General features: G+C 43.5%; 1 protein-coding gene across 2 annotated transcripts in view; it reads left to right on the forward strand.

The window, feature by feature from the left end:
- Slc25a13 (solute carrier family 25 member 13) overlaps positions 1-13,422 on the forward strand; it is a 180,164-nt gene that overhangs the window by 144,716 nt on the left and 22,026 nt on the right. For both annotated transcript variants that reach the window (XM_028869835.2, XM_028869837.2), the window contains exon 14: positions 3,753-3,893. In XM_028869835.2, the coding sequence (XP_028725668.1) occupies positions 3,753-3,893 (141 nt within the window). The remainder of the gene's footprint in view (positions 1-3,752; positions 3,894-13,422) is intronic.

The raw sequence follows: 13,422 nt of genomic DNA on the forward strand, positions 1-13,422 counted from the left end.
TGCTGTGCAGTGATCAAGCCCTGGAGATGCCCAGACATTGTGTGTGTGACGACTCATGATAAGCATCTTCGCTCGGTGCCTTCAAGTCTCGTTTCCTTTCAGCCAGACTCCGAAGGACCTGTTTCATCTTCAATACCTTTCCAGTGTGCCACATTGGGTCTGTAGGTTTTTTATTTCTTGGTCTGCCAGAGCCCTGGTATATATCATTCCATTTTCCTGGTACCACTACAATTTCTTTCTGATACATCTAGTCCCAGCAGCCGTATGAAGTATATTTTTTCTCTTGTGTCTTCTATTCTTAACTTGCAGTCTAGCTCTGCTGATCCTAAGAATTCATGTCTGTCTATTGTCTTGGAGTTAGGGAGTTGAGAATAAGTTCCTACTTTATTGGATACGTTGTTAACTTTTACAGGTGTTTGTAAAGAAATAAAATAATGAGACAATTCTGTGCCTAAAAATTATACCTTTGATAATGGCAATGCTTGGCTGTGAGATCAAAGGAAAACATAAAAGCTATTCTCTGAAATAATATGGGAGATGGGAATTAGAAATCATAGCTTTCATGGAAGCTGAGAAAACCCTCAGAATTGACAGGCATCCTACAGATTGTATAATGAAGAGAGTTTTCAGGCTTCCATGTGCATTATTACATAGGAAGAATTTTAACAAGCAGAGATACAGAAATTCTTAATTAGTTCTCTGGTGAGGAGTGCAGAAGGCACCACCCCTCAGAGGCTCTACAGTTGAATGTGACCTGGCCCGGCCACAGAACCAGCACCTTATGAGAAAGGGAATAGACCCTGTACGTGTAGAACCACTGCTCTGCCTTGAGCTCCGGGCAGGTGTATATTCATCATTTCTTTGCTTTTTATAATAAATGAGGTAATTTGCCAGATAAGTGACCAAGACTGTGTCTTTCCATGGGGCACTCAGCTGCCTCCTGACCTGCTGTGAGAGGGCTGGCCTGAGGATGTGTTGGGTTACCTGATCGGGGCTTTGAGAAGTCAGCCATTGGGCTGCAGACAATAGTGCCTCTTTGAAGCTTAGCCTCCTGCCCCTTGCATGCTTAAAGAAAGTGTTCTCTACTCTGAAAAAGACAAAAATCAGAAAGAGAAACCAGCCCGTAGGCTAATTGCATCCCAGTGAATCCTCTTAACAGTTTTGTCTCATAGACCTTTTTATTGTTTGTTTGTAGTGCTGGGAATCAAACCCAGGGCCTTGAACATTCTCTCTCTGAGCTCGAACCTATCCTCTTTTATAGTTCACTTTTGGTTTTGAGAATGATCTTCACTTTCATCTGAAGAGCTCTCTGGTCCAGAAGCACTAAGAGAATCTTCCCTGTGTACTTAATATGGTCACTAAGTTCATTTCATTCTCTTTCTGCTAACCATCATGCTGACTGCATGTTGTGTAGGAAGCACCTGAAACTCCACAGCATGCTTTAGGTTGGGGGAGCAGGGGCTTTAGTCCAGGTTGCTGCAGGAAGCTGTGGTGCATGAGGAAACAGCTTTTCTGAGCAGAGGACAAGGCATCATCATTGTATAGACCAGGAGGACACAGCAGCCCCAGGACATGCTATCTTAGGCTCTCTATTCTACTTTTTGAGCCTTTCCTGGGACCTCCCAAGTTGTTTGGAAAACCTCTTTAGAAAAGGAAATGGGCAAAACATGGTCGGAGCGGACAGGGAGAGGTAGTATGTCTGAGAAAAGGTGAACACCACTGCTCTGTTAATGCAGAGACAGGGAAAGTCTGCTTTTTAAGAACAAATGTGTCTTGATGAAGATATTTGCCTTAGTTAGAGTTTCTGTTGCTGTGAAGAGACACCATGACCACGGCAACTCTTATAAAGGAAAACATTTAATTGGGGCTGGCCTACAGTTTCAGAGGTTTAGTTAATTGTCATCACTGTGGGACATGGTGGCATACAGGCAGACATGGTGATGGGGAAGGAGCTGAGAGTTAGTTCTTCATCTTCCACAGACAGTAGAAGGAGACTGTGTGTCACACTGGGTGTAGCTTGAACATATAAGACCTCAAAGCCCACCTACACGCACAATGACACACTCCCTCCAACAAGGCCACATGTACTCTCACAAGGCCACACCTCCTAATAGTGCCACTTCCTATGGGACAAGCATTCAAACACATGAGTCTACAGGGGCCATAGCTATTCAGACCTCCACAATATTAAATTGTTGAAAAGAGGAAAACAGTAAATGAACATTGTCCTCCACTTTTAAAATTAACATTGTTGTTCTGGCAACACATGATCTACACAGAAATTTAAAATATACCAAGAAAAAGACTAAACTCTGTAATTTTATCACCGCTGCAGTATCCCTCTGGTGTGGGTCTTCTGTGCGTGCTGTAACACTTTCCAGTTGTACGCACGTTGAACATTTAGCACAGTGGTCGGTATCTTCAATGAATGGGCATATTCATTTAGTCCCTCTCACCACTGGATATTTATGTTGTTTCTCAGTCTCTTTTCCAGCTATTATAAGCAGTACTTCCGAGACCACCATTATACTTTAATGCATTCCATTTAGTGCAGGCAGGTGATTTGAAAGGATGCATGCATTGAGTCCTGAGAGTAGAAAACCTCCCAGGAGGTACTTTTGTTTGATGTTGACCCCAATTTATCTGTTCCTGTGATGGCATTTCATAAACTGTGTTAGCCTCGTATCTGTGGCCGGGTGTTAGTGACATCATTGCATAATAAATATTCAGAATTGTGCTGCCTCTTGACTAATTCAGTTGGATGATATTGCTGTCTTTGTGATTAAGAAATAACAAGCTGAAGAATATTAAGAAGAAAATCATAGTTGCTTATAATGAATGTGGACTTAGTTTCAAACTGAGGTTTCTTTCCCGTATTGCACACTATAAATATGTCACTGATGACCTCAGGGGTGTGGTGGTATCCAGCCATACTGAAACAAATGAGCACACAATGTACAAAGCTGAGGCTGTAATCAATGTAATTCATGTTTTCATGACATTGACATACCGTTTAGTTTATGTAAATAGAGTGATTCTACACACAGGCAATGCATAAATAAAGTTGTAAGAGTCACTTCATGAAGTGGTGTTTGAAGATGCTGGTGTTATTTTAGTATTTTGTTGCTGCCTTTGTATCTTTGGCTTGGGTATTGTGGTAGCAGTTATCTAAACTTCCTGCAGTCAGTTTGGTTTCCTGGTGCTGGGGATCAGACCTGAAGTCTAGTGCATGCTAAGGCCTTGTCCATGCCCCTGAAGATTCCTGTCACTTCACTGTGAGTGGGGCCAATGGCAGCCTTCCTCTAGTCTTGGTCTTCTTTTGTCCTCCACACTGAGGAGGTAGGAACTCTGTACTTGAAGCCTTCTACACCACAACTAGATTTTGATTCATACTTATAATCGCTAGCTGCATTTTTAAATTTCTTTTTAAAAATATAATTGCATTTATCTCTCTCTGTGTGTGCACGCATAAGTGGAGGTCACAGAACCACTTAGCAGGAGTCAGTTCTCTTTCCACTATGTGGGTCTCAGGGATTGAACTCGGGTCCTCAGGCTTGGTGGCAAGCACCTTTACCCACTTAACCATCTTCCTGCTCCACCACCTGTTTTAATTGATGGTAGGAACCGTGCCGATTATCCTGTGAGGACAGACTATCCTACACTTTGTTCAAAGATGTTATCCTTCTCTTCTGCCCCATTAACATGTCTCAGCTTTGACCCTACGTTTTCCCTTTTTTTTCCTCTCTCTCTAGGCAGGAGGCTCCCAGGTAATTTTCACAAACCCTTTAGAAATCGTCAAGATACGCCTGCAAGTGGCTGGAGAGATCACCACCGGCCCCAGAGTCAGTGCTCTGTCTGTGGTGCGAGACCTGGGCTTCTTTGGCATCTACAAGGTAACTTTTCTTTTCCTTCTTTGTTTAACTAATGTTATTTCAAGGGCAAAACTGTACTTCTGAAGGCAGCTCATTTCTCCACCTTGACAAGACATTCTGCTGGAACCCATGGGGCAGTATCGAGCCAGTTAGGAGGTGTCCCTTCCTGACATCTGCCAGCAAACTGTCCTTAGAGAGGCGAAATGCCAAGTGACTGTGCTGGGCGTGGCGCCTGATAGAGAGGTTCAGAGCATCTCTCTCCAGCAGCACTGGCCTCAGACACTGGCGGCAGCTCTTTTTGGACTTGCATTGATATAAGAACTGGATGTTTTCTCTCTCTCTCTCTCATTCGTGTGTGTGTGTGTGTGTGTGTGTGTGTGTGTGTGTGTGTGTGTGTGTTGGGGGGGTTCATTTGTTTGGATGTGTGAACAGATGCATGTGATGGCCAGAGGTTAGCATTGGGTGTCTTCTATTGCTTTCCACTTTTGGGGAATCGTTGTTTTTCACTGAACCTGAAGCTTACTGGTTGACTAGTGACTCCTGTTTCCACCTCCCCAGCTCAGGGGTGGCAGGCACATGGCTACACTTAGCTTTTTTTTTCATATGTGCCCTGGGGACCCCTCCTGAAGTCCTTGACCTTCAAGCACTTTACAAACGGAGCTATCTCCCCAGCCCCAGAACCAAATTCTTAGTTCAAGAATTTACTTTTTGGTCCTCCATATATTCTGGTACTAGGTGAATATTCTATATTGGCACCTCATCGTAATTATTATAAATCTCACCCACTTTGTATTTATAAACTAACTTTCCAGGATGACAGTGTCAATTTTTAGTGGTGGTTTGAAGAGTTTTCCTACTCTTCTACCATAAGTTGTATTGGAACAGGCAAGTGTGATGACATATACCCTTAGTCCCAGAGCTCGGGAGGCAGAGGCAAGTGGATCTCTGTGAGTTCAAAGCCAGCCCGATCTACATAGAGTTTCAGGCCTGCCAGAGGTACACAGTGACACCCTGTCTCTCTCTGTCTCTCTGTCTCTGTCTCTGTCTCTGTCTCTCTCTCTGTCTCTGTCTCTCTCTCTCTCTCTCTCTCTCTCTCTTTCACACACACACACACACACACACACACACACACACACACACAGCTGTGCTGTAATAAACTGAAGTCATCTGCATCTATGCCCAGTGCTGAATTTTATAACAAAAGGTACTCACTGTTCTCAAATAAGAAGATTCCCAAAAAGAATTTGTTGTTGACTCAAACAAATAAATCTTTGGGAATACAGGGTGGAATTCAAAGTCTGCACAATGCAGCTTAATTTACATATGCAGAAATATATAATTAATAAATTATGTACAGATCCAGAGATGCTTTATTCAAGTTAGTTGTGAAATCTGAAGCAGTGTTCTCTCAGTGTTCTCTCTGCCTTTAGACACCTGCTGAGGTTGATTTCCAGAGTGCATCGCCTCCATTTTCATCCCAAGCCATGCAGGTCAAGCTCTTTTGACTCCATGGCCCTGGAAATTGACTCCACAAGCACTACCATTGAGACACTGCCGCCTTCTCCTCCCCAGTCATCCCAAGCGGGTGGAACACACCCTGTCTGTGTAACAACTGGCCATGCCAACCACTTTGGGCCTTCAGTGAGGTGTTTGAGTTCCCATTCCCCCAATACTTTCTCCCTTTTTGTTTCTGGCTTCTGCAGGGGACCTCAGTGAAATCCAGAGTTGTTTCCAATGGAGCTTCTTTTAGGCAACTTCACCTGCCCCAGATGGTTCTCTGCATTCCTCCAGGTCTTGTGACTATTAGGGAACCCCATGATCTGAGCCTTCCCAGAATCAGACAGCATGTGACTCTCTACTGGGATTCATCTTAAACTAGCATGTGCTAGTTTGGAATAAATATGTGGATGTGGGCTATTTTGTTTTTAACTTGACATATGTGGTGTGTGTGAGTGTGCATGTGCATGAAGTCGGAGGGCAAATCTCTCTTTCCATCTTATTGTGGATTCCTGGGGCCAGACTCCAGTTGCCAGGGTCTGTTAAGTGGCTATACCTCCAAAGCCATCTCTAAGGCCCTCGGTATGTTGGCTCTTTTACTTTTTAATAGCACTTAAGATGCTACAATTGGGCAGTGAACACAGCGGCTACAGCTATTTTGTTTGCACACATATTCCCAGCTCTAAGAAGTAAACAGTACTGTCAGGAGGCATGGCGTAGATCAACTTGGAAAGAAAACACTTTCTCTTCTAACATTTTAGGTCCTTGCTGCCTGTGACATGATGTCGTGGCTTGTCATTATGACAGGATGCCAGACAGTCTTTCAACAGGCTGTCTAGTAAAGGACACTGGGTACTATGGCAATGACTGTTATCGGACTATCTCTGTAGATGAGAAGATGGTAGGGACTGGTTTGCTGATGCAAGAGCAGGCCGTGCGACTCCCTGCACATGACACCAGGCTGGGGCTTGGTGCTTTTCATCTCCACATTATGTCACAATCTTAATCCCCTCTAAGGCTCCTGGGGAGGCCCTGGCACCCTGGTTTTGTAGTTGGGTGAGCTGTGGCTGCCAGGCATGGCATTTGAGCTGAGACTGAAGCCCAGACGTCGCTTGTTTGTGCTTTTGTGCTAAAGTTGCTTTTCTGAAATGAGCAAGATCGCTCACGTTTGAACAAGAGCACTCTCCCATATAAAGTTAGTTAATTACTAGTCTAGTGATTTAATCTAGTTCCGAAGCATTCCACACAGCTTGGCGCTGCCTTCCAAAATGCTGTTTTGGTGAATTGGTAATTACCACATAAAGTTACCAGTGGTTTTGAGCTGAAAATTTGGTTTTATTGTGTGAAAGTGCCCTGGTCGCCCCCACCTTCCTGCAGGCATCCTTATCAGCCAGATTCTCAGAGACCCAAGGGTCAGTTCCCCAGCAGTTGGGACCTCTCTGGTGTGGGCTGCCTTGTGACACCACCCAAGATGGATTCGCTTCTGTTACTCAGTTTTGTCTTGTGAACCTGGACTCCAGGTCTCTCTTTCTCACCTCTCCATGGAATGAGTGTTAAGAACTGGCCCACTAGGGAGCATCACAACTGTGGCTTTTCTGTGTAGTTCTGGGTGATTTTGTTTCAGGATGTAGAGCTCTCTACTTACAAAGTGTTTCTCGGTAGTTTTAGTTGGTCATAAAAAAATGCAAATGGTTGGAGCAACCCAATACATTAAGGCTGTTAGTTGTTCTTTCAGGTAAGTCTTTAAGGGGAGGACCCCTGTCCTAATTTTTCTTGGGACAGATGCTCTTCCTTCTCCTTCCCAGGGTCCCCTTTGTTTGCTGCTGTTATCATTACAATGTTGGAAGCAGGCAGGATGAGTGATGGGTTCTGTCTGTGTGTTTAGGACTGCTGAGCTTAACCTTAACTGAACTGATTTTACCAGCTTTTCTGTTTTTTTCTCTTGAATTGACTTGCAAAATACCTTAGCATTCTGTGACCTCCCAGTAAACTGCAATTAGAGTACTTGCCTTTAAAAATACATTTGCAACTGAAAGAAAAAAAAAGTGAATACAGTAAACATTTTACACTCCTGAAGTTAGAAATAGTTAAGTGAAACAAAAGCCTCCTCTGAACTGGTAACATTTAGAGATTTAGTTAAAGCATACAGGAAATAGCTGATTGAAATAAAGGGGGGGAGGTAAGTAATTGCCTTTGAAAGACTATTTAATATGTTTAAAAAAAAAAATCTCCTGCACTACTTTTCTTCAGAGCATGAGAATACAAGGCCTGGGCTTGCAGCTCCGTGGTGGAACATTTACCTGGCATGCACAAGGCCCTGGGTGCCATCCCAGGCCATGCACACCCATGCACACACAGAATCATATCCTTCTATATATAGATGGATACGGTTCTCTTATCCTGTCTTATGGCCTAAGTTCCGGCAGCATTAAATAAATCGTCTATCATAGGAAAGAGGGCTGTGTGAATTTCCCTTTTCTGTTGGCGCTGTCAGTTTATAAGGCTTATTATTTAGCATTGAATGGCAGCCCAGCTAATAGGGATCAAACGCAGTTTCACTAGAAAGCATTGGTACAAATTGTTTCTGTGAAGACAAAACCTGGCCACCAAAGCAACGAGGATGAGCGCCATCATGTATTGACAGAAGGTATTTCTCATCTGTGATCCCAGAGGTTAGCTGCCCGTGGAAGGTCGCTTAAGAAAATGGGCTCTACTGACTCCGTTCTAATCAAAAGCATTTGCTTTATTACACCGTAGATGACATTATTCAGATAAGTTTTTTGTTTTTTTTTTCTGTATATATGCTCATCCATTTTGTGTAAACAGATTGCTATGTGTATTGCTCAAAGTATTTTTTAATCTAGCTTCCTATTATCAGTAATTATTGTTTCTTTCCAGTTTTAGAGATGTTGGAATAGGTAATAACAAATTGAAGAGATTAGTGAAACAAAGCAGTGTTTAATGTACAATTCTGCAGAATGGGATACAGCATAGAGAAAGGCTGTCACATTGGGTTGGTATTTTTAAGATATGGCTGTCACATTGGTTTGGTATTTCCAAACTTGAGAAATCTCTGTCCTCTTTTCCCATAGGCTGGAGCTAATGAATAATTTGGGCCTTGAAACTGCTCCCTTTTCTGATCATATTGTCATATAGCACATTACCTGTGACTTTCCGACTCTCAGAGTTCTCAGACAGCTAATGCCAGCCTCCATCTCTCCAGCAGGAGAGAGGCCTCGCACCTCCTGCTTACCTGTAACTGTGATGAACTCTAAGCACACCTTATTGAAAATGGACCGTACCAATCTCTCCCTTACAGAACTATTAGAAGTGAGGCCATGGAGACTATTCCAGTGTGTGCATGACATACTTTTGTGAGTGTGTATAAAGTACAGGTTCCCAGCAGTGAAGTTGTAAGTCAACGTGTATGTACATTTCAATGTTAGTGGGTTTTGAATCCATTTACCAATTTCATCCTATTTATTTAGAAGCACCTCTAGGAATAATACCCCCTTTGCCTGCTTATAAAGTTTCTCTTTCTATGTCCTTCTGTCCCACATGAAGAAAGCAATTGTGCAGGTATTTCTTTGGGAACACGTCATCTGAAAACTTCCTGACACCAAGGGAACATGCTGTTGTCCCCTTGCATCCACCCTAGTGGCCATTCCCATCCTCCCACCCCTCCTTGAATCTTTTAACTGGACCTATGTCGGAGCCTCCTGAGGGCTTTCTCTGACTCTTCACTTTTCCAAGACATAGCAGCTGGAATGATGTGAATAACATTAATTCACTCTCTGAGTACAGGTGTTATTGTTTGTAGAAGCTTTATTTATAATTGCCCAAGGCTAGGAGCAAAGATGATGTCCCATGGTAAATGTGTGGATGAACATACTGCGGTATATTGGACAATGGAAAATTGCTGAAAAGAAATGAGGTAGGGGCTGGAGAGATGTCTCAGCAGTTAATAGCACTCACTGCTCTTCCAGAGGTCCCCATTTCAATTCCCAGTACCCATATGGTGACTCACCACTTTCTCTAACTCCAGTTCCAGGGAATTTGAATCCCTTTTCTGGCCTCCACTGGCTACAGGCACATGGGTAGTGCACAGACATACATGGCAGGCAAAATATTCATAAAATGAAAATTGAAAAAATGGAAATGAACTGTACATCCATGAAGAAACACCGGGGGAAAAGTAGCTGCATGTTACTAAGTGGGCGACATTGCTCAGGACAGTCTACAGGACATCTCGACAAAGCAAGTGTGGAGACAGATTAGTCAACACACTAAGATCAGAGGCTGACCCTGGCGCCTGGCAGAGTTGTGGCCACTTAGAAGGTGGCTGTGGAAAGCCAAGTTGCTGCACACAATTTGATAGCTAGGAAAAGTCAGCGTTCAAGAAAACCAATACGTCAAATGGTGCTGAAGGCTCTTCCCTCAGATCGACGCTCAGCTCTGGCTTTCTCGGAAAGACGACCCCTCCATTGTGATCACATCCCCACTCCAGTTTCCAGACGGTCCACACTAGTGACCCTCTAATATTCTCTCTGTGCCTGCGTCCCTTTCTCTGCAGTGTCTTTGATAATGGACTTCTCTTGTTCACTGCTGCTTTGTAACCTTTTCTGGTCATGAGTAGATACCAGATAACTGGGTGTTGAGCAAATACGTGGTCACTGAAAGCCAAATGTTTTTCCCTGTTACAAACAAGCGTGTTAGAGGAAAGAAAGTAAGTGAACTGCTGCATAAAGACACCTCCCCCCAAAAAAAATACAATCCTGGGAGAGTTGAGTGTAAAGGGGGGAGATCCCTTTCTGCCAGTGTGCACTGTCTTGGTGCTGGGGGAATGGGCAAGGGGTGGTTACCGAGGATGTTACTGTCTCATGGCAGCAGTCACCCAGCTCACAGATCTCTAGAATGCAGCTTATACACAGTTAAGAAGAGCTGTCAGAGGACAGTGCAGAGCCCAGAGGGAAGTAGATCCCACTCACAGCAAGAGGGCCAGGAGCTTCCCAAGGATGTGGTGTGGAACAGCATCACATCGTTAGCCCGGTGGAAGGCCTATTGAAGTAGCCGGGTAAGGTTTGAGGAAAGGTAACGTGGTGTGGCCTGTAGACTACTGTGATGGGAGAGTCAGACTTCAGGCAGGGCGGACAGAAGGATGCAGCTGGGTCTCGGGAACACGGACCTGACGGGGCCAGTGGCAGTCGGGATAGCAATTGAAGAGGCCTTTGAAGGAAGCTTCAGTCTCGTAAAGTCCTGAAAAACAACGAAATGCAGAAAGAAAATGTAGATTTGGTGGTAAAGGGACTTTTGGATTTCAGAGTTGGAGAAGCTGCGAGAAACTTTTTTTTTTTTTTTTCCATCACAGGCAGTTTATTTTGTTCTATTCATTCACAGTTAATACAGAAAATACTTGGAAACATTTCCATATAATGTTTGACACAGAAATCATCAAATAGAAGTATACAATGTTGACAGGAGGCAGGAGAAACTTTTAAAAGATCTTGTCTGCTCTTCTCCCTGTCGTTGAGGAATACAGGCCCAGAAATGGAAGGATGCTTAAGTGGGTGACCCAGGCAAGCAGGGGCAGTACAAAGATAGGCCTTCCTGATCTCTCCAATGTTCCTCCTCTTGTGATGGTTCTAGAAGGTAGACTGATGGGCACTGAAGATGCTATGTGAGGTCATCCGTGGGCACGAAACCACAAGTGTTGGTATCTTCAGGCTGCAGGAAGCTATTGCTGGTCTGCAGCGACCACTATCACTGAGGTGGCAGGAGTTACAGGTCGGGGAAAGAACAGATGTAGCTCTCAGGGAGAAGGGATGGCCATCGAGGATCAAAGGGAGCTAAAGATGGAGGTCAGTGGCTGTCTTCAAGAAGCCAGTGCTAGACAGTGGTGAGTTCCAGGCCAGCCTAGTCTATAAAGCAAGTTCCAGGACAGCAAAGGCTGTTACAGAGAGAAACCCTGTAAAAACAAACAAACAAAAACAAAAGAAGAGGAGGGAGAGGGAGAAGAAGAAGTAGAAGGAGGAGGAGGAGGAGGAGAAAAGAAGAAGAAAAAGAAGAAGAAGCCAGTGTAAATAGAATCATAGAAGCAGAAACCTCCATGAGGAAATACAAGCATATAAACTACCCAACCTAGGAGTTTCACTGTGAAAGAAAAGCTAGGGCCATAATGAAGGTCATTTAGAGATTACCATTTTAATTGTGTTTGTCTTTTTCAATTCCTGGGAATCAACCTTGGGGCCTAGTGCACACTAGGCACATGCTGTACTACTCAGCTCCCCACCCAGCCCGTTTGTTACTATTTTATTGGTAGAACATGTGCATCTGGAGACAGAAGAAAAAGCCAATGAAGGCAGGATTTTACACAGCTGGAGATGGCAGGATCAGCAATGCTTAGCACATTCAGGATGCAGAGAGATGGGTCCAGGGCTAGAATAGTGCGTGTACAGTCAGCCACAAGTTCATTCAAGCTATTGTTTATGAAGGGTTTCCTCTTATACATCAGTGTATCCTCACCACAGCCCACCAGCCAGACACTTTCTTTTTAAGCTCCAAGTTACAGCTGAGAAAAGGAAGGCTTGATGGATTTTATCTTATAAATCAAGTGATGAGTCTGGACTTCAAACTCAGCCACATCTCTCTTTGAAACTTGATATAGCTCATAAAGCTGGTTGAGTTGGGTAGGAAAGAAGACATGCATAGTACCTTAAATTTCCATGGAAATAGTCATCTTGTGTGCATATAAAGCATATTACATAGAGCTTAGCGCACAGTACATATGATGCACTAGTTACTAATTATATTTTTTAGCTGCAGGATGTCAACTAAAAGATTATGAAAGAATTCCTACCATCCTCTTTTCAGTAAGGGTTTCTATTGCCTGGGCTAGCTTCAAACTCTGTATGTAACCAGGGAGGATCACCTTGAACTCCTAACCCTGCAGCCCCCACCTCAGCACCGAGATTACAGGTAGGCTTAACCACACCCAGCTTGCTTGGAGCACTGGAAGATCAAATGAAATGGAGATAGCTTTTGAAAATACGATTTTTATAGAACAGTGCCTAGTGGAGTTCAGTGTTAATTAGGCTGTAGGGGGGAATGTAGTGCTTAAAACACAAATGATTGATCATTGTTTAATTACTGTTCTGTTGCAGAGAAGAGACACTATGACTAAGACAGCTCTTATAAAAGAAAGCATTTAACTGGGGGCTTCCTTGCAGTGTTAGAGAAGAAGATGATCATTGTGGCAGGAAGTAGACAGGCATGATGCTGGAGCAGTACCTGAGAGTTTTACATCCTGATCTACTAGCAGTGATGGGTGGGGAGTGAAGGAGGGAGGGAGGGATACAGACAGACAGAGACAGAGAGAAACTGTGCCTCATTTGGTCTTTTGAAACCTCAAATCCCTCCCAGTGACACACCTCCTCCAACAAGGCCACACCTCCTAATCCTCCTCAGAGAGTTCCATTAACTGGAGAAGGAGCCAAGCATATTTTGAGTCTATGGGAGCCATTTTTATGCAAACCACCACAATCATCCCTCTGTTTAGTCACCAAGTATCACATGCAAACACTCCATTTACTGAAGTTACAAAGATATGTATGTCATCATTGTCTTCAAAGTGGTCAGTGTTGAGGCCATGGAGGAATGTAAACTTGTCATTGTAGTCCCATCAATTTCTTTTAAGTATTTTGATAGTCAACACAGACAATTCAGATACAAAAAGGGCTTATGACAACTAGATGTTACTTTATTCATGCCTAGACTTCTGTGAATCTGTCTTTCCAGAGGCAAGCATTTTTTACCAAGTCTATATTTTGTTTTGTTGTTTTCATTGTTTAGTTTGTTCTCTTTGCAAAGAACCTGCAGAATCTAAACTGTTGGACTATATATAATGTGCATGTTAGTAAGTATGGAGACTGATGATAACCCCTGTTCATAGGCTACTCTGAATGTATTTTTCCAGAAGTGCTGGGCATGTTTCTCATTCTACAAATCCAGCCTTTCATTCTCTGGTTTCTAATTGTGATTGAGGTATGTACTTAAA

Source organism: Peromyscus leucopus, chromosome 3, assembly GCF_004664715.2.
Source record: "Peromyscus leucopus breed LL Stock chromosome 3, UCI_PerLeu_2.1, whole genome shotgun sequence".
Taxonomy (NCBI): domain Eukaryota; kingdom Metazoa; phylum Chordata; class Mammalia; order Rodentia; family Cricetidae; genus Peromyscus; species Peromyscus leucopus.